The 19,496-nt window shown below is 37.6% G+C and overlaps 1 protein-coding gene across 2 annotated transcripts in view; it reads left to right on the top strand.

Annotated features, from left to right (window-relative positions):
- Positions 1 to 19,261, top strand: part of efhc2.L (EF-hand domain containing 2 L homeolog) — a 60,171-nt gene extending 40,910 nt beyond the window's left edge. For both annotated transcript variants that reach the window (XM_018246655.2, XM_018246656.2), the window contains 4 exons: positions 10,060 to 10,257; positions 10,771 to 10,863; positions 14,405 to 14,504; positions 19,033 to 19,261. In XM_018246655.2, the coding sequence (XP_018102144.1) occupies positions 10,060 to 10,257; positions 10,771 to 10,863; positions 14,405 to 14,504; positions 19,033 to 19,128 (487 nt within the window). In that variant the 3' untranslated portion in view covers positions 19,129 to 19,261. The remainder of the gene's footprint in view (positions 1 to 10,059; positions 10,258 to 10,770; positions 10,864 to 14,404; positions 14,505 to 19,032) is intronic.
- Positions 19,262 to 19,496: the final 235 nt, after the last annotated feature.

Below are 19,496 nucleotides of genomic sequence, written 5' to 3'. Positions count from 1 at the left end.
CTTTGTGCAAATTGTAGAACAATGTACAGATACACCATCTGCAGCAAGATGTTCTTGCAGGCCTTTGGAGGTGATCTTTGGGTTGTCTGTAACCATTCTCACAATCCTCCGCATTTGCCGTTCCTGTATTTTTCTTGGCCTGCCAGACCTGGGTTTTACAGCAACTCACCCCCGTTTGCTGCAAATACAGGTATTGGCATTCTTTTCTACTGCTATTTTCTGATTACATTCCTTACAGTTGAAACTGACAGTTAAAACCACTGAGATAGCTTTTTGTAGCCTTCCCCTAAACCATGATACTGAACAATCTTTGTTTTCAGATCTTTTGAGAGTTGCTTTGAGGATCCCATGCTGTCACTCTTCAGAGGAGAGTCAAACAGAAGCACAACTTGCAATTGGTAACCTTAAATAACCTTTCTGATGATTGGACACACCTGCCTATGAAGTTCAAGGCTTAAGGAGCTAATCCAACCAATTTTGGTGTTGCCAGTTATCAGTATGGAGCAGTTACATGCATTTAAATTAGCAAAATTACAAGGGAACCCAAATTTTTGCACAGCCAGTTTTTCCCATTTGATTTAATTTCATACAACTGAATACTGCTTCACTAAAAATATTTGTTCAGAAAACACCCCTAGTACTCAAATGTTCCTGGGAAATGAAAGAGACACCACTGTAATCTTTTTTGTTGAAAGTGGATGTTATTATTATACAGGCTGAAAGGGGTTCCGAAACTTTTTCATATGACTATATATATATATATATATATATATATATATATATAACTATATATATATAACTATATATATATATATATATATATATATATATATATATATATATATATATATATATATCTCTATATCTATATCTATATCTATATATATATATATATATATATATCTCTATATCTATATCTATATATATATCTATATCTATATATATATAGATATATATATCTATAAATAAATTATATTGGAAAAATTACCTCTGCATACACTTCAAGAGGAAACACTTTTCCGTGGTGCCAGCATATAGTTAATACAGACCGAAAAATTCCTATATCAGTTATCCATACTGCCACATACTGCCACCTAGAGGTGAGAAAAGTAAGAAAATGTATAATTTACACATTAAAAGCCATATAAGTTAATGTGTAACTAAAAACAGCAAACATTTACAATATTCATTAAAACCCTTAGGGGATACAGTTTTACGTTTCTGAACATAACATTTTTCCTCTTGAAGAAGCACATCCCCACCTCTTGATATGTAATATATGTATGGGATCCATTATCTGGAAACCCGTTACCCAGAAAGCTTTGAATTATGGGACGGCTGTTTTTAAAAAAAATAATTTTCTTTTTCTCTGTAATAATGAAAAAGTACCTTGTACTTGGACCAAACAACTATATAATTAATCCTTAGCAAAACAAGCCTATTGGGTTTATTTAACGGTTAAATGATTTTACAGTAGACTTATAAAGATCTAAATTACAGAAAAATCCCTTATCTGGAAAACCCCAGGCCCGAGTAGTCTGGATAACAGGTCCCATACCTTTATATATAACGTTATTCTGGACAACCTTAAAGGCAATGGATCATTATTGTTACGGGGTTATGAACCCCTGGGATTGTATACTAATTCTAATATATACAATACAGTATTTCTAGACAGAAAGGGTCATTTTAGAAGATCCTGGACACAAGGACTAGGGCACTAAGGGACACAGAATTGTTCCCCAAAGTACTTTTTTAAAAAGTCTTGGGTCTTATGGCACTCTGCACCTCGTGCCAAATTTTAAGTAAGTGCAATGTTCCTTAAAGGGTTTGAGACGACACCTATGTGCTACCTCTAACCACCCCGAATGATTACAGAGTAGCAAACACAGGCAGCACTGTATTCATAATGGTATTAGGGTGCAGTATGAAAAACATGGCCGCTTATGGCTGTTTTTTTCTACTTTGTAAACTACCCCGCTATAAATAAACTAGCCCAATATAATTTTTTTAGGCTTACAGTAATGGTTCCACCTTAGTCTTTTAAGTTTGGTTACTGATACATGGCTATTTAGTAAGTTTAGTAAGTGGCTACATTATAATGTATAAAAACTGTGGCATTTAAAGTGTTCTGCAGTCTGAAACTTTAGACTAAGGAACATCTCATCTAAGTGATATATTTTGGAGTACAGGTATGGGACCTGTTATCCAAAATCCTCGGGACCTGGGGCTTTCCGGATAACAGATCTTCATGCGTCTACTAGAAAATCATGTAAACATTAATTAAACTCAATAGGCTGGTTCTGCTTCCAATAAGGATTCATTATATCTTAGTTTGGATCAAGTACAATGTACTGTTTTATTATTACAGAGAAAAATCACTTTTAAAAATTTGGATTATTTTGATAACATGGAATCTATGGGAGATGGCCTTTCTGTAATTTGGAGCTTTCTGGATAACGGGTTTCCGGATAACGGATCCAATAATGTACTGATAAATCTTCAGCTTACAGACTTCTGCTTATTGAGCAAATGGGTTACACAAAAATTCAAAATCTTTAATAAATATTAATAAAACATCCCTGCAATATACACATAGCAGAACAAGACAGAGGGACATTATACATAACGTATTATCTGTAAATAGTATATGTTAAAAATGACCTACAAATATGTGTCCGGGTCATTTCTCCTCTTCTGGGTGGCAACAGAGTTCTTTTGAATAGCTCTCACATTCTTCTTCAACAGACCATTGTATAGTTCATCTAAATACAGCTTGGCTCAGTTACAAAGGCACTTTCCCCTTTTAAGTGTCAAATGTTCTTTTTCTGTCCCTCCCTGGAATCCTCAGAGTCTCAAACTGTGCATTGCTCAAGTAGCATCATAATGATGATTGAAACTTAACATAGTAAAAACTCTTTTTTATTAATTTAGCAAAGAGTAAAGGCTGGGTTACTGCATTATTATAATGAGCTGTAGCTCTGCACAAGGTGCATTTGCAAATCTATTTTCTCATTTAATGTTGTCTTCCGAGCCACAGGCACGTTTATTATACTCCAAAGAACATCAGTGCATTTAATGATAATATTATCTGAAATTGTTTTAATGTTAAGTGTAAGGTTAGGATAGTTGCTGGTGACTGATTGGCATATTCTGAACCCTACCTCTAACATAGAAAGCAAAGTTTATCAAAAATGGGGAAAGGTGGCAACTCTACAGAAATAAACACCTGATAGCGCTGTACTGTTTATCCAGGAAGAGCTACGGTATTGAGCGTGCACATATGCGTGCCATTGGGGAGTGCAATGTGCAACACCAAAGTCTTTCAGGGATATATTTATTAAGGTAGAACTTACCAAAACATACAAATTTGCTTGCAATGCATGTTTTAAACGTGGCTTTAGGTAGGTAGGGTTGGATTTGAGGCAAGGCCACAAAAGCTTGGGCCTAAGGCGGCACAAATTAAGGGGTAACATGCCGCCCAGCCACACCTGAAGTTTGGTTGCACTGAGGTCCAGGTGTGCAGGATATTTCTGTGTATCTTTTCCCCTGTATTAGAGCAAAGGATGCTCTTGCACACAATCTCAGGTATGGGGTGGCAGGTGGCAAAGGCTTGGAGGATGCCAGCCTCTGGGCACCAAGAAGAGAATTCCAGTTTTGTAGGCAGGTGGCTAAGCGACTAGGCTTTGCAGAATATTTGCACACACTGGGACTATCCAGTCATCATCATATTTCCCACTATAGTCAATACAGGCCTGAAACAGACATTCATATTTAGTAACAACAGCGTAATTATTTTGACCAACCAGTAGTCAACTTAATATCTTTATAGACCCAAGGATTTATGCCATTAACTGAATATTTTTTTTTAGTTTAAAGCAAAGAAATATAAAGATTACAGGTCCTTTAAGCAGAGAGTTAGCAAATTAAGAATTATTTCCTTAAAATAAGCCTAAACCACTTTACTGCTCCAGCCTGACACATTATTTCCTTTAATGTCGGACACTAATTTTTACATTTGTTAAAGGATTTTAAATGTGGTTGTATTTCCAGATTATCCCTCTCCCAGTGAGATTGTTTTTTTTTCAAAAAAAAACCTGCACCTTATTTGCAGACCAATGTCTTCTTCACCCTAAACCACAATTAGGGGGTTATTTACTAAAACTTGAATTTATCTCATATTTTTAATAAACCAAGCTCGACCAAAGCAAACCGAATCCACTATTTTGGATTTGGCTGAACCCCAAATCCTTTGCGAAAGATTCGGCTACCGAATACCGAACCAAATCCGAACCCTAATTTGCATATACAAATTAGGGATGGGAAGGGGAAAACATTTTTTACTTCCTTGTTTTCTGACAAAAAGTCACGCAATTTCCTTCCCCGACGCTAATTTGCATATGCAAATTAGGATTCGGATTCAGTTCGGCTGGGCATAAGGATTCGGCCGAATCCAAGTCCTGCTGAACAAGGCAGAATCCTGGCTGAATCCCGAACCGAATCCTGGATTCCCTACCCCGAATCTCTCAATTTTTTCTGGTTATCACCCAAAAAACCAAATCGGACAAAACCCATTGCAGTTCATGATATCTTCAAATTGTAAAAGGGACAACTGCCATTGACTTCTGCATGACCTTGACAGGTTTGATGGCAGATTTTCGGATTCAAACTTTTAGCATCTTCAGGGTATAATAAATCTCAAAATGTTTTTGTCCAAAAAACTCAACCAGAAAAAATCTAGGTTTAGTAAATAACCCCCTTAAACTTTGAAGTGGGACTATTCCCATTTCACCAACAAATTGTTGGCTACTGCTAACACAGAAAAAGGGAAAAAGAGGAAATAAATACTTTGACGTGGCTATTTCACTGTATCATGTAGTAATATGTTAAAGGGGTTGTTCACCTTGCAACACTTTTTTCAGTTCAGTTGGTTTCTATTACTTACTTTCTATTTTCTATGTGTGACCTTATGATATTGAAGTGTAAATCAAATGTTTCACCTTTCTAAGGGTCAGGCCATACTGGGCGTTTTGGGAGATTTGGTCACCTGGTGACTAATCGCCTCGTTTTTGCGGCGACCAATCCGCCCCAAACGCCTTCCCTCACTCTGCTAAAAAAAAAAAAACGATGGCGCTAATCACATGCGGCAATTCGCCCGGCGACCAAATCTCCCCAAAACGCCCAGTGTGGCCTGACCCTAAAGCTGCTCTGGGGAGGGAGGGTTGCATTTAGTTGATACATTTCATATCTTTGTCTCTGCTGAGCAGAATCTCTGGGTTTCATTACAGGCAGCTGTTAGAATGGATACAATAGTTGCTAATATTCCAGAGATGCTTCTGAAAAATGTTACAACTAAATGTTGCAAAATAGTAACAGTTTAGATTCTGCACCTGAATTACTGAGCTGCCAGACCAACACCAGAGACAGGAACATTCAACTTTAAACTTAGATTTAAAAAAAACGGTAAGAATAAAAAATGGAAAGCAACTGAAATAAGTCTTCATTTCTGGTGAACAATCTGAAAACAACTCAACTGAAAAAGCTGAAAGTGTTTTTAGCGAGCAACCCCTTTAATCACTAAAATGTGTTAACTCAAAGCACTTGTTTACAGTATGGTACCCTAAAATAAATCATTAATATCATTTGCTGGTATTCATATTTCCATCTGGCCCATGGGCCTCCAGTTGGACATCCTCAATGCTGTCAAACCTGTAATTCAGATACTCATCATTGGAAATGCCAACCCTGAATCTGGACACAATGGGGCAAATTCACTAAGATGCGAATTTGCGCCAGGCGCAACTTCGCCGCACTACGCCACACTTCGCCAGGCGTAGTTTCGCCAGGGCTCCGCAAATTCACAAAAATCCGAAGTTGCGCACAGGGGTAGCGTAAGGTTGCGAAGTTGCGCTAGCGTTGATTCGCTATATAAAGCGAAGTTGCGCTAGCGAAGGCTAATTTGCATACGGCGCGAAATTCAAATTTCAATGGAGTAACACGTATCTGCACTACAAATGCCTAGAAAACCTTCAAATCAGCAAATAAAAATTTTATTTTGCCCTACACATGTGCCCACTGTCTAGGTAAGTTGCCATGAGTCAGGAAATGTAGGGGGGAGGAAGGGGAGCCCCAAAAAATTTTCGATCTTTTTCAGCCTATCAGCCATCATGTAGAAAACACGCCAGCGTTTTTTGGGACTTAGAAAAAAAATTGACTTTTTTTTAAACAATCCCTATCTACTCTATTGCGCTTCGCCAGGTCTGAGGTGGCGAAGGAAGTCTAGCGTAAAAGGTAGCATTCAGTACACTGCGCAAGTTAGTGAATTTGCGTAGTTTCGTCGCTAGCGAAGATTCGCCTGGCGTAAGGTTGCGAAGTAACACTAGCGAAACTACGCCAGCGTTCGTTAGTGAATTTGCGCAGTAGCGAAAATGCCAAACGCTAGCGAATTAACGCTAGCGTTCGGCGCTTCGCGCCTTAGTGAATTTGCTCCAATGAGCTATTATTTAAGGGTGTAATTTGGGGGAGTCAATGTATTCCTCTGCTTTGTTATACTTAGGGGTTTCTAATAACTTGTGCGACATTTTCTCATGAATTTATGTATAACTCATTCAGTTGTGGGAAGAATATTCAGTTTAGTAGAACTTGGACCCAAGCTAACACCCCAGCAAGCATGTACATCTTCATATCATATATCTGTACAAGCCATAGTTTGCTATTCCAGCTGCACTCATCCAGCTCTGCTTTGACCTTATAGATCAGTGGTGCACAATGTTTATTTTAGATCATTTTACTTTTTCATATTTAGTGACTGGAAACTTCAAGATTTGACAATTTCTGGCAGATTCATAAAAGAGCACATGGGGAAAACAATAATGAATGTAAATTCTGCTCTATTTCCAGGAAACTATAGAAATCAACCATCATGTAGCATTTACTGGCCTGCTGTTGAAGCAGCAAATATATAGTTTGTCCAGATGGGTTACAAGACCTATAACAAACGTTGCATCAGTTATTACATTACCCCAGTGTTCTCTTCTATGAGTCTGTGGAACTTTATTCACACAGTATAATTTTTACACATTTCTCCTTTAATGAAATCATTGCAACCATTTATTCTGCATATGTTCTACTGGAATATAAAATAGACTGCACTGCCGTTATCCATAATCCCATTATCTAGAGAGTACAGAAAGGCCATCTCCCATAGACTCCATTTTATCCAAATAATTCTAATTTTTAAAAAAAAAATTCTGTAATAATAAAACAGTACATTGTACTTGATCCCAACTAAGATATAATTAATCCTTATTGGAAGCAAAACCAACCTATTGGGTTTATTTAATGTTTGCATGATTTTCTAGTAGACTTAAAATCTAAATTGACAAGAAAGGTCCGTAATCCGGAAAACCCAAAATCCCAAGCATTCTAGATAACAAGTCCCATACCTGCACTAAATCATTATTAGCCTTTATCTATAACACTGAAATATTTACAGAGATTATACATAATTCAAATTAGTCCCTGTCCCAATGGCGCTTACAAGCTTAGACCTCTTTCACATATGCACTATAGTCAATTTTATGAGGAGTATGGGAGAGAGCCAGATTACCTGGAGCAGACCCACACAAACCCGCACAGGTACTACTTCTGAGACCTAAATGAAACAGGTACTATATATATCTATATTTGTGGCAGACATGGAAACCCAGATCTGTAGACCTCCAGGTGCATCTTAGTCACACCCTATTCAACCCTGGCCCTGCCCCTGCTGTGCTCCTTGCTCAATTGCTTTGGACACATATTGGAGAATTTTGGATTATGATCCTACGCATTTAAATGGAGTGGGTAAAATAGGTGTCACATGCAAATCACTGCAAAAACAGTGGATGACAGGCCTGTTACTGCAGATGACTGGTTGAGAGGGGCTTCAATCAGGGTAGCTTCTGAAAAATATGGGTGAGCTAATGTGTCTGTTATGAATATCTGTGCTTTTTTTCAAATTCAGAATCTCTGACATTCCTTCAGATGATTTAAGTCATGTTATTTCAAGTGTGTTAGTGAAAAGAAGAGCAACATTCAAAGTCTTCAATACATCAATCATTGATTAATTGAACAACCATGTTTTGGCCCTAAAACATGAATCTTTCTTAACTTTCACCTAGACAAAGATCCAGTTTGTTCTTGCCATGAAAGTTGCTGCTGGGTCAGTAAATCACTGGTCCTTGCAGTAAATCCCCGGAGTGCTTTTCTTCTTTCCTACTTGAATATTTACCTTGTGTCCATGCACTTCATAAGTAATATTTATTATGCTTTTTTTCCCTCATATTGAGCACTCATCCAGGAAAAACATTTGCTTGTGATATTGTGCTCTGACTAGAGATGCAGGAAAGAAGTGTTAAGAATCATCCCAGATTGACAAAGACTTACATAAGATTTGCATTTGACCTTTCCCCAGGTGGTAACATTTGTTTTACCAGTAGTGATTTTGCAATGCAACCTCAATGCAGTCAGTTCATCTGTGTTCGTATGGTCTCATGCAATGCAAAAATTGGCGTAGAAAGCACCAAAGCCATCTCCCAATATTTTTAAATTCCTTTGCTAATTATTTTAATTACATTTCATAATTGTGCAGGAATTTACATGGCAAAACGTGGCCATGGGAATGAATAGATCAGCCCATAAGAATTTTATGAAGCTGATAAATATGTAATTATTTTTTGTCTTAATTATTACAAATCTACCACATTAACCTACTTAATAGTGCATAATGTCTCACTCAAAAAAGCTACAGTCTAGGTAAATGGCTACATATCAGGGCATGGTAAGATCTGGGCGAAGATAAATATCCATTTGGAATGAACAAAAACATGGCGGGTCATTTATGACTCCAGGGGGCACAAGGGCATGCCCCTTAGTGCACCCCTCTGCCTGCCGTGCTTTGCACAGTGCACTGAATAAAAAATCTGGTGCTCAGTGAAGAAAGCAGTGGTAGGAAGTACAGCTAGCCCTTTCCCTACTAAGACTGTAAGGACAGGGCCCTGATGTAGGCTGCACTTCCAGCCACTCTGTACCTTGCCCCCTTCCACCTGTCTTAAAGCAAGCACGGTCTAATGCAGTCAGTGCTCAATTCAAGGTACATTCCACAGCCTGGGCTGTTTGCACAATGGTCCATGAGTGGGAAATGTGCAAAAAATTAGGCATTATGGCTAATAAAGAAAAGGTTCACCAAAGAGCACATTCACATACCCTGAAGCAATAAGCAAAATACCATGTCTTTTTCCAAAATGCAGTGTTTTTTCCAGAATTCCACCATAATTTTTGGCACAACCAAAGTGTGTTCTACAGAGCGTATCTGCTATCTGCTGTGTAACCTGAACCTTTTCTCATTTGAATGGCTGCCCCCATTGCTACAAAGCAGCTTTTTTATATAAACAATAGTAGTGTTTCTGAAGCAAACTAAGCAATTTTACGGTTTTACCGGCGCAAGGCAACACTGCATTATATTTTTAGTATTTTAAAACACTTTCATTTTTTGATGTTACTGTTCCTAATAATGTTGCATAAGTAAATGGAAGTTATTTATGCTCTTTTTTTGTTCTTCCCTTGCAAAGGCACTAGAGTCTAGACAATGCTTTTCATAGTAATGCCACTTGCCTGAGGTCTGGGGAGAGTATGGAGATTTGAGGTAAATTAGTTATTGTCTCAGTGGTGTCTTTACATCTAATCACAATTAATAGTTAGTACATAAAAAACCTTGGATCTTCATCGGGGAACATTCAAAAAAGTGTTTTTTTACATGTGCCTCTGACCAAGGTCCCGGTGTGTGGAGACAGAAATGCATTGTTTTTTTTTTTATGTATTGATGCTATAAATAAATAGTGATATTTTAAGCCGTGCCCTACTTTTTGTATCTGTTGATTTATTTGGAGGCTTTCAGGTAGCCCGCTGCAGTGAGCACCCGCCCCCATGTGGACTTTCCCTGTTGTGCCACCCTAACACTAATGACTTTGAGGTGTCTTCACACCTAACAGCAATTTCCCTCTCTTCCCCATCTTTTAGAAATCTGCTGGTGGACATTTATGAGAAACAACTGACTGAACATGAAATCATGACCATAGGACGATACTTTAGTGTAAGAGAGAAACCAGAAACTGATCTTGGATTCCTAACGGCTATTGCACAAGAGCAACTCAAAAAAAATTCATTTGAGAACTTTAGCAAACTCAGTGATGTGTTTGTGTACAACGATAAAGATAGGTAAGTGACATTTATTGTGCTAGTGTTTAACAGCATTTAAATTAACTTTACAAAATCCAGTAAAATCCAGATGTACATTACTACTGTACTTCTATTAGGACCTTTCTTGCTATTTAGTGCGTTCTCTTTTTGAATGCTCCACTCTTGTTTTCTTAAGCCAGTGCCACCTACTAATCACAATACTCGTTGCCACATCTCTTACTTTACTGAATTTTGATCTTTTCAATTCCCGTACCTTCGGTCAATTTATCACCTGGGCAGTAACCCATGGTAAGAAATCTACCTTTAGCTTTCATTGGTTTACATCTAATAGCTGAAATAAGCTAATCACTGAATGCTTGTTATTGGTTATTGTCCTTTGGGAAACAAGTAATAACTACATTGGAGTGAGCTAAAATTGACAAGACTGGCTGTTTTATTAACCTTATGACAGCTGTAATTTTTTTTTAACTGCCACAGTACTGAGGGTTGCCAATCACTGATGCATATTATGCCATAAATTATTTCTTGCAGAAATGGATGGCTTTCCTTGCAGAAAACAATAACAATTTGCAAAGCATTTAGGATTCCTTTAGCAGATGATTTTCTTCGAGTTCTATTGGAAAAGTAAGTGCTTAACTTGTCCGACTGAACCAAATCCGAACCTTCATGTCATATGACTGTAAAGCTCTGGACAACTGAACATTACAAACATTTTTGTATTTTTCTCAAATTTGAATAATTCAAATTCGTGTTCGGATTTGGTTAAATATGCAGCTTAATCTTTTGCAGAGTATTTGGTATTTGGCTAAATCTAATACACACAATATAACAAAGAAGTGGACAAGCTGTTAAGTGACTTACCCCATATACATTCTCTACAAACACTCAGGGGCATATTTACTAAGCTCGAGTGAAGGATTCGAAGTAAAAAAGCTTTTAATTTCGAAGTTTTTTTTGGGGTACTTCAACCATCGAATAGGCTACTACAACTTTGACTACGACTTTGATTCGAACGATTCGAACTAAAAATCGTTCGGCTATTCGACCATTCGATAGTCAAAGTACTGTCTCTAAAAAAAACTTCGACCCTTAGTAAATGTGCCCCTCAGAGTTCATAGAAGGCCTTTGTACATCCTCAGAATCCACTGAATCATTGGTGCTTGCAGGCCTGGATTTGTGAGAAGGACACCAAGGCCTCAAGGGCGGCAGGATTTTAGGGGGCAGTATGCCGTCCAACCACACCCACATTGGTTCAAAAAACACTGGGAATGAGCAGGAGATATGATAGTTTTTTAAATTTCCCATGTGCAAATTCCCATTGCCAGTCCGATGATGAAAATTTGCGCCATTAAAGGGGAGGGGACAGGGGCGACGAACGGCAGTGGGTCTAAGGGTGCCCTCTATGTAAATCCGGCCCTGGGTGCTTGAGCCTTAAAGGGAATATCAACCCAAAGAACAATATTTTGCCTAATAAAAGAAAACATAATTCTAATCAACTTTGCAATATACATTCATTACAATTTTCTATGGTTTCTAAGTTATTTGTGTATGGATTGCTATTAAAAGCAGTATTTGTCTGTCCGTTTATATTCTCTGCCCTGGTTGCTCAGACTGTTGATATAATGTAAGACAAGCAGCTGATTAACAGACCTGTATTTGCTGGGGAACATACAGGGGAATGTAATAAAAGTCGGTAACGGAAGAACTATTCGCAATGCGAAACGTTATGCCTTTGCGCGAACAAATTTTGCATTGCGCAAATTTAATATAGCATTTGCGAACCCGGAAACTGTTTAGCGACCACTTCCAACATTGGAAGACTGTTTGGGAATGTTATAGTTTCCGCCAATGCGCAGTAAATGTAATAAAACTTCTTACTGAAAAAGTCGTTATGTTTGCTCCAAAAGATTACGACACCTTTAAGAACTTCTTTAGAGTATTCAAGTAAAATTCAAAATGCACAATTAAATTTTGCATTGCAATAACAGTTCAAAGAACAATATTACATTGTGAGATGTGGATTTTTAGTCTTATTGTCACATTGTGACTTTAATTACATTCCCCCTAAGACTTTTGCAACATTGTTTAAAAAGTAACAACCAGGAGTTAAGCAAATGCTGCTTCTAATAGCAATAGTTTGTACAAATAACTTTTAAAGCACTAAAAATTCTTAACACATGTATAACGGAAAGTTGCTTAGAATTATGTTTTCTTTTATTAGTCATTTTTATTTTTGGGTTGAATAGCCTTTTAAGTTTTATTGTGCAAACTGAAAAACTAAAAACATTTTTACTTGCTGTTTAATATTGCGTTAATGCTACCAGGAGGCTATAGTGTGCCAGGGATCCAATGTAAAGAGGACCTTCACCCCGTAACGTTTTTTTGGATAATGAAACATAAGTAAATTCGATGCAACTTTCCAGTATAAATTAGTATTTTAGTGCTTATATGTCAATGTAATTGCTGTGGCTATAAAACATTATTAATGAATCCAGAGTTCTCTGCAATTCTCCTTCAGGTCTTTTAATCAGATGACTTCTGCTACATTGCTTTAGTGTCAGAGCCAGTAATACAGAATATAAACATTTACGTAATGTTTTTGGAATGTTGATTAGAGTGACTTTTTTTTCATTATGAAAAAACTATTTTTAGGGGGACATCCCATTTTAGACTATAATTAACCTCATTACCATTTTTAAGGGGCTATATGATGTTTAAAATGGGCGATTGTATTGTTTGTTAACAATGTCTATGAGCAAACATCAATTCAAAGGGAAAGGATGTATATATCTCACATCTGTGTACAGAATGTATCTCAGAAATATACTGTACAAAATAGTGGCGCATAATAGGCTATTTAAACCATCATCATCATAATAATGCAATGTTTGCAGCAGACTCAAAACCTGTGATCAGATTTCTCCCCTGAAAAGAATACTCATAAACTGTTTATTTATAGCGCACACATTTTGGTTTGTAATATAAAGCTGAAGTGTCAAAGCTATGCATTACAGCGGTATGATGTTTTATGTCTTTGAGGATCTACTGGCCTCAAACTCACTCATTTTAATTTAGGTTTAAATATATATGGCTGCCATTGTCTTAACAGCAGGTACTAATAATAACCCATTATAAAAAAAAGTAAATGGACAAGCTAAATAATTAATAGATAACCGTTGCTGTTATAAACATCCCACTAAACTGTAGTTGTACAGGTATACGACCTGTTACTCAGAATGCTCAGGACCTGGGGTTTTCCAGTAAAGGTTTTTTTCTGTAATTTGGATCTTTATAACTTACATCTATTAGAAAATGATATAAACATAAAATAAACCCAATGGGCTGGTTTTGCTTCCAATAAGGATTAAGTATATCTTAGTTTGGATCAAGTACAAGCTACTGTTTTATTATTACAGAGAAAAAGGTAATCATTTTTAAAAAATGTGGATTATTTGGATAGAGATGGGCTTTCTGGATAACAGGTTTCTGGATAATGGATCCAATACCTGTACTGTTTTACAAGTAGTCTTTGTTTTTTTCTTATTTTCCATTTCTCCATTCCTCAACCTAACGTTTTCCTGGCTGCAACCTACATACTTGTGCTGTGAGTCACCGACAAATTTGACCTGCTCTAATTGGAGTCAGTATGAGTCAGCACATTTAAAGGAAAAATCTGGGTTTCAGAATTGCACTAATACTGGAAACCATTTCTATCCCAAAAAACAAAGTGAACAATAATAAAAGCTATGTAAATAATAAAAGCTATGTAAAAAAATAAAGAATTATGAAGTATCCACTACAGTTTGGGTGCATGTTTATATCAATGACAGTTCCCCTTTAACTTCGGTCTACCAGAAAGTACGATAGACATCCAATAATGTAGCAAATTACCAGCTGAACAACTGTAACTACATTATGTAGCAAGCACCAACTGCACAGGTTCCACATATGGTTTTTGTTTGCAATACTTTTTTGTTGTTGTTGTTTAAGTCCAAAATCAGATAAATTAAATTAGGAAACTGTACACTTGGTTTAGTCTGATATTCAGTGGTTGGATGTTGGCTCTGAACTGAAGCCTTTTTAGCAAAATATTTAATAATTGCTACAAACTATATTAGGATAGAATCTGCCCTAACAATGTGTTCCATGTATTTGTTCTATAAAGACATACAGAAAATGGTGATCAAGTTAATTACATGAGTTTGGTAGCTGGCCTCAACTGGAGAGAGAATCCAATTCCTGCACAAAAGACAACACCAATTAAGGTAAAACAACTGAATGTTGGGGACGCTCAATGTACAGAAGCATTATTTGCTATGAAAGATCGTATGGTATTCTGACTTATGTAATTCTCCTAGCAACTAAATCTCAAAACAAATGCCTGATATTTGGTGCTAAACCATGGAGAGAGAATGTGAGAACGACATGTGCCAATCACAAAGCAAGTGATGTCCTTTTTTAAACTATGAAAAATTTAACCTATGACTTCATGCTATTTACATATCCCTTACTTTTTGCTTTGTATTCCGTTTTCATTACATTATCATTTTTAATGAACACAGGCAGCACAGACAGTCTCACTCTTAGTGAGATTTTTGTTTACAGTTTCTATTTATCTTTCCCTCATGTCCCTTATATCAAACATTAAATTGGCCACTGTGGAGGCTCTACTAGTTTGTCCCTATGGCTGCTTTCTTTTGTGATCACTAATAAGAGTATGTTTGTTAAAGGAAAACTATACCCCCCCAAACAATGTAGGTCTCTATTAAAAGATACTGAGTAAAACAGTTCATGTGCAAAACCCTGCTTCATGTAAATGAACAATTATCATAATAATATACTTTTCTAGTAGTATGTGCCATTGGGTAATCATAAATAGAAAATTGCCATTTTAAAAAATAAGGGCCGCCCCCTGAGATCCTAAGATTCACTGTGCACACATACAAACCACATGTAAGGTCACATGAGCCAATTAACAGACAGAGTTCTGCCTTTTGCTTCCTCACTTCTTCCTGTTACAGTTAGTGTTGTAGTATTTCTGGTCAGGTGATCTCTGAGGCAGCACAGATAGAGTCACGAAATGGTGGTTCAAGGCAAGAGATGTAAAAGGGCAATATTTATGTAAATATATATTCCAGTTTGGTAAGATTCTTTAATATGTCATTCAATTTGATATAAACTATCTGTTGCTTAAGTATTCATTTTGGGGGTATAGTTTTCCTTTAAGGTTTATACTGAACACATGCCATTATATGCACTACTGTATATAGTTCAAATGTAAGTCTGCATATGTGTTGGGATCAGAAAGATATATTGCAGTCCTTGACCATGATGCAGCTTTAGAAGCTCTTCTAAAAAAAGATCATTCAGAAAAGAAAATATACAAATGGAAAGTGTGGGGCATCTTTATCAGAGTAAAAGTAGAATAAACCAGAGATAACCAAAGTTCACTAGAGGGGAAATCCTCAACTCTCTGTTCTCTTGTACAGGATATTGATGTGGCATGGAAAATCATAGATAAGAAGATTTCACTTGGTCTATTTTGGTTTTCCTTTGTAGAATTTAGTCAATCTCTCTGCCATATTGGTTGCTATTGTACTCTTATATGTGTCCACAAGGACGAAAACACTTGTGTGTTAACCAAGGGCGATAAATCGACGTAAACAGTCGCCCCAATCCCGTTTAAAAAAAAAAAGTTGCGCAACTTGCTGTAACCAATAGTTTTGCGTGTCTTCGCCTTATTCTTGATATGTGGAATTGGTTAATAGCAGCATACACCCCACTCATCTATGCTCAAAGCAGAAGTCTGGTTTTATGGCAGGGACTGTGGAAGACTAGGATCTGTTCCTGAGCACAAAGCACAATTCCCTTTATTTGAAAGACTCCTTAAGGCTAATGTAAAACCAAGCGTTTCTCTGCTGGGGATGAAAGGGATGGTTCTCCTTTAAAGAAGGGAAGTCTTCATGCACTTGGGGGTGCCAAATGTTAGTGCTCCTATCAGCAGAAAACTGCACCGGCCCGGGGTTATACCAGTGAGCACCATGGAGTGATCCTCTTCCTCTTTCTTCGTGCGGCTGCGCATGCACAGTAGAACAAAAAGCCAAACTTTAACTAAAAAGTTGGCTATTTCATTCAACTGCGCATTCGTCAGCCCTGGGAAATTTAAAGAAAGAAGAAGCTGGAAGTGGATCGCTCCGTGGTGCTCACTGGTATAACCACGGGCCGGTTCAGCTTTTTGCTGATAGGAGCACCGGCTCGGGGTTTCAGGTAAGAAAATAGAATCACTTACAATAACCTAACATTTGGCACCCCCAAGTGCAAGATGACTTTCATTTTTCTAATATTTTTATAATAAAAAATTAAAACCAAATGCAAAGAACAACACACTCAATATCATACTAAAACAATTTAAAGGTGAACAACCCTTTTAACCAAAAATACCTCCAGGGCCAAAACTGTGCGAGTGTGCATTTTTGTTTTTAAATATGCCCAATGTGAATGGAGGATTTCATTCCTGTCTCTGCTAAGAAACACAGAGTGACATGAATTGGCATTCACACTTCAGGAATTGATTAATATATGATTAAGCAACACTATCTTCTTTCCCTTTAAACGTACCATGGGTTGGTTTACTAGTTAGCCTTTGTACCTTTCCCAATCTTCTATGCCCTGGATGGATGTGATGGATACAGCCGTTTTCCTAAAATGAACTAATTTAAAATGGTCTAATACATAAAAATACAAGTGCGCTAATTTTCTTTAAAGTTATTGGTAATGCCCCATAAATACATGAAACCAGTTGAATAATCAGTAACCATGAGCGTATTTATTTTTGTTAAACCTTAAACCAATATTGGATTCTCCTTAGAAATCACTTATCCATGCTGAACCATATTAAAGGAATTGTTCAGTGTAAAAATAAAAACTGGGTAAATAGATCGGCTGTGCAAAATAAAAAATGTTTCTAATATAGTTAGTTAGCCAAAAATGTAATGTATAAAGGCTGCAGTGATTTGATGTATAACATGTCAGTCAGAACATTACTTCCTGCTTTTCAGATCTCTTGATTTACACTGACTGGTTACCCTGGCTACCAGGCAGTAACCAATCAGAGACTTGAGGGGGGGGGGCACATGGGTCATATCTGTTGCTTTTGAATCTGAGCTGAATGCTGAGGATCAATTACAAACTCATTGAACAGAAATGTACCATGTGGCCCCCCTTCAAGTCGCTGACTTATAGAGCTGAAAAGCAGGAAGTTGGATTCTGGCTGTTTTATTAGACATCTGTTTACTCCAGCCTTTATACATTACATTTTTGGCTAACTAACTATATTAGAAACATTTTTTATTTTGCACAGCCTATCTATTTACCCAGTTTTTATTATCACACTGAACTATTCCTTTAAAAACCGCTATTTTGTGGTTGATTGTACTTTGTCCCATTTTTGCCTTTTGTAGGAGCAATGAGGTATTGCTATGTGCCACACATTACAGCCTGCCTATCACAATCTTGCCCCTCATTACAGCCTACATGTTATGGGCTTGCTCCACCCATTACAGCCTGTTTATCACAATCTCCCCCTCCCATGACAGCCTGCCCATCACAATCTTGCCCCCCCCATTACAGCCTACCTATCACAATTTTGCCCCCCCCCCACTACAGCCTACCTATTACGGTCTTGCTCCACCCATTGCAGCCTGTCTATCGCAATCTTCCCCCCCATTACAGCCCGATTATTACGGTTTTGCTCCGCCCATTGCAGCATGTCTATTGCAATCTTGCCCCCATAATTACAGTCTGCCTATCACAATATCCGCCTCCCATAACAGCCTGCCTATCACAATCTTGCCCCCCCCCACTACAGCCTACCTATTACGGTCTTGCTCCACCCATTGCAGCCTATCGCAATCTTGCCCCCCATTACAGCCTGCCTATCACAATCTCCCCCCCCCCCATTACAGCCTGCCTATTACGGTCTTGCTCCCTCCATTGCAGCCTGTCTATTGCAATCTTGCCCTCCCCGTTACAGTCTGCCTATCACTATCTCCCCCTCCCATAACAGCCTGCCTATCACAATCTTGCCCCCCATTACAGCCTGCTTACCACAATCTTGCCTCCCATTACAGTCTGCCTATCACAACCGTGCCCCCCATTACAGCCTACCTATCACAATCTCCCCCTCCCATGACAGCCTGCCAATGACAGTGTTGTTCCACCCACAGTCCAGCATGGGAACTGAAGCTGAAATCATGCCACCTGGCACAGCAAGGGCAATATAGCAAAGAGCAAAAGCTGTGCTTGGAGAAAGACATTATTCAAAACAAATATCAGTACTACATACTGGCATCACTAGTGTTGATGTTATTTAGGTATAAACGAAATCAGTTTCATTGTTGTAAATCATGCAGCTAGTGGCAGTAACTAGATGTTACTGGCCCCACAGATGTTTTCGAGGTCCATCCCTGGAGCTAAGTTATATATTTAAAGTGTGTTTAAAGTATTAGTCAGGACTCTCATCAGGCCTTCCATATTAGTGGGCCCCCAGCAGCATTATCTGCAATGAGACTGCTGCTTTAAGAAACCTATATTTACTTACTGAGCACACAGGGAGGCAAGGGAAATTGCCAAGGAAAGGCACACAAGACTCTTATTATTTCTCTTGATTCACATGGCCGTTTGGAAATACTCGACTATGTTTTGTTAGAACCAGTCAAAATTAATATATTTAACTATAAGGTGATTCCCTGCATATATGCATTTTGTTTTTAATTACTGCTTTCTGATTTTCAGTATGATCCTGATTGGAGTGGACAAGCCACAGCCAACGCAGTAAACAATGTCAACGTTCTGCTTCTTCTGGACGACTTGTTCGGGATACAGAAATGACTCAAATTAAACTTGAAAGGCTCATCCTTTTTGAAAAACATTGGTAATAATTCCCACGCAGCGTGACACCAAACCACTGAAAACAAACATTGCCTGGCATTGAGAATGAAAAATAAATTTCATTAGAAGCAGATTATTTTGCATTTGTCATTTTTACTACACGAAATTTGCAAGATGGAATTAGTCATAAATTTAGCTATATTCATGTTATTAATATCTAAGAATCTTCATCTGCAAGAGAAATGTGAATTTTTTTGTCTGCAATATACTCAGTTTTTACTTCAGCCTTTCATAGTTCCTGATGTATAAATGTACCATGATTATTATTGCTAATAATAATAATGATGATGAAGAACCATTTATTAGTA

The sequence above is a fragment of the Xenopus laevis genome, chromosome 2L (genome assembly GCF_017654675.1).
Source record: "Xenopus laevis strain J_2021 chromosome 2L, Xenopus_laevis_v10.1, whole genome shotgun sequence".
In the NCBI taxonomy this organism is placed as follows: domain Eukaryota; kingdom Metazoa; phylum Chordata; class Amphibia; order Anura; family Pipidae; genus Xenopus; species Xenopus laevis.
The sequence above is the reverse complement of the archived record's forward strand: the minus strand, read 5'-3'. Positions and strand labels throughout refer to the sequence as shown.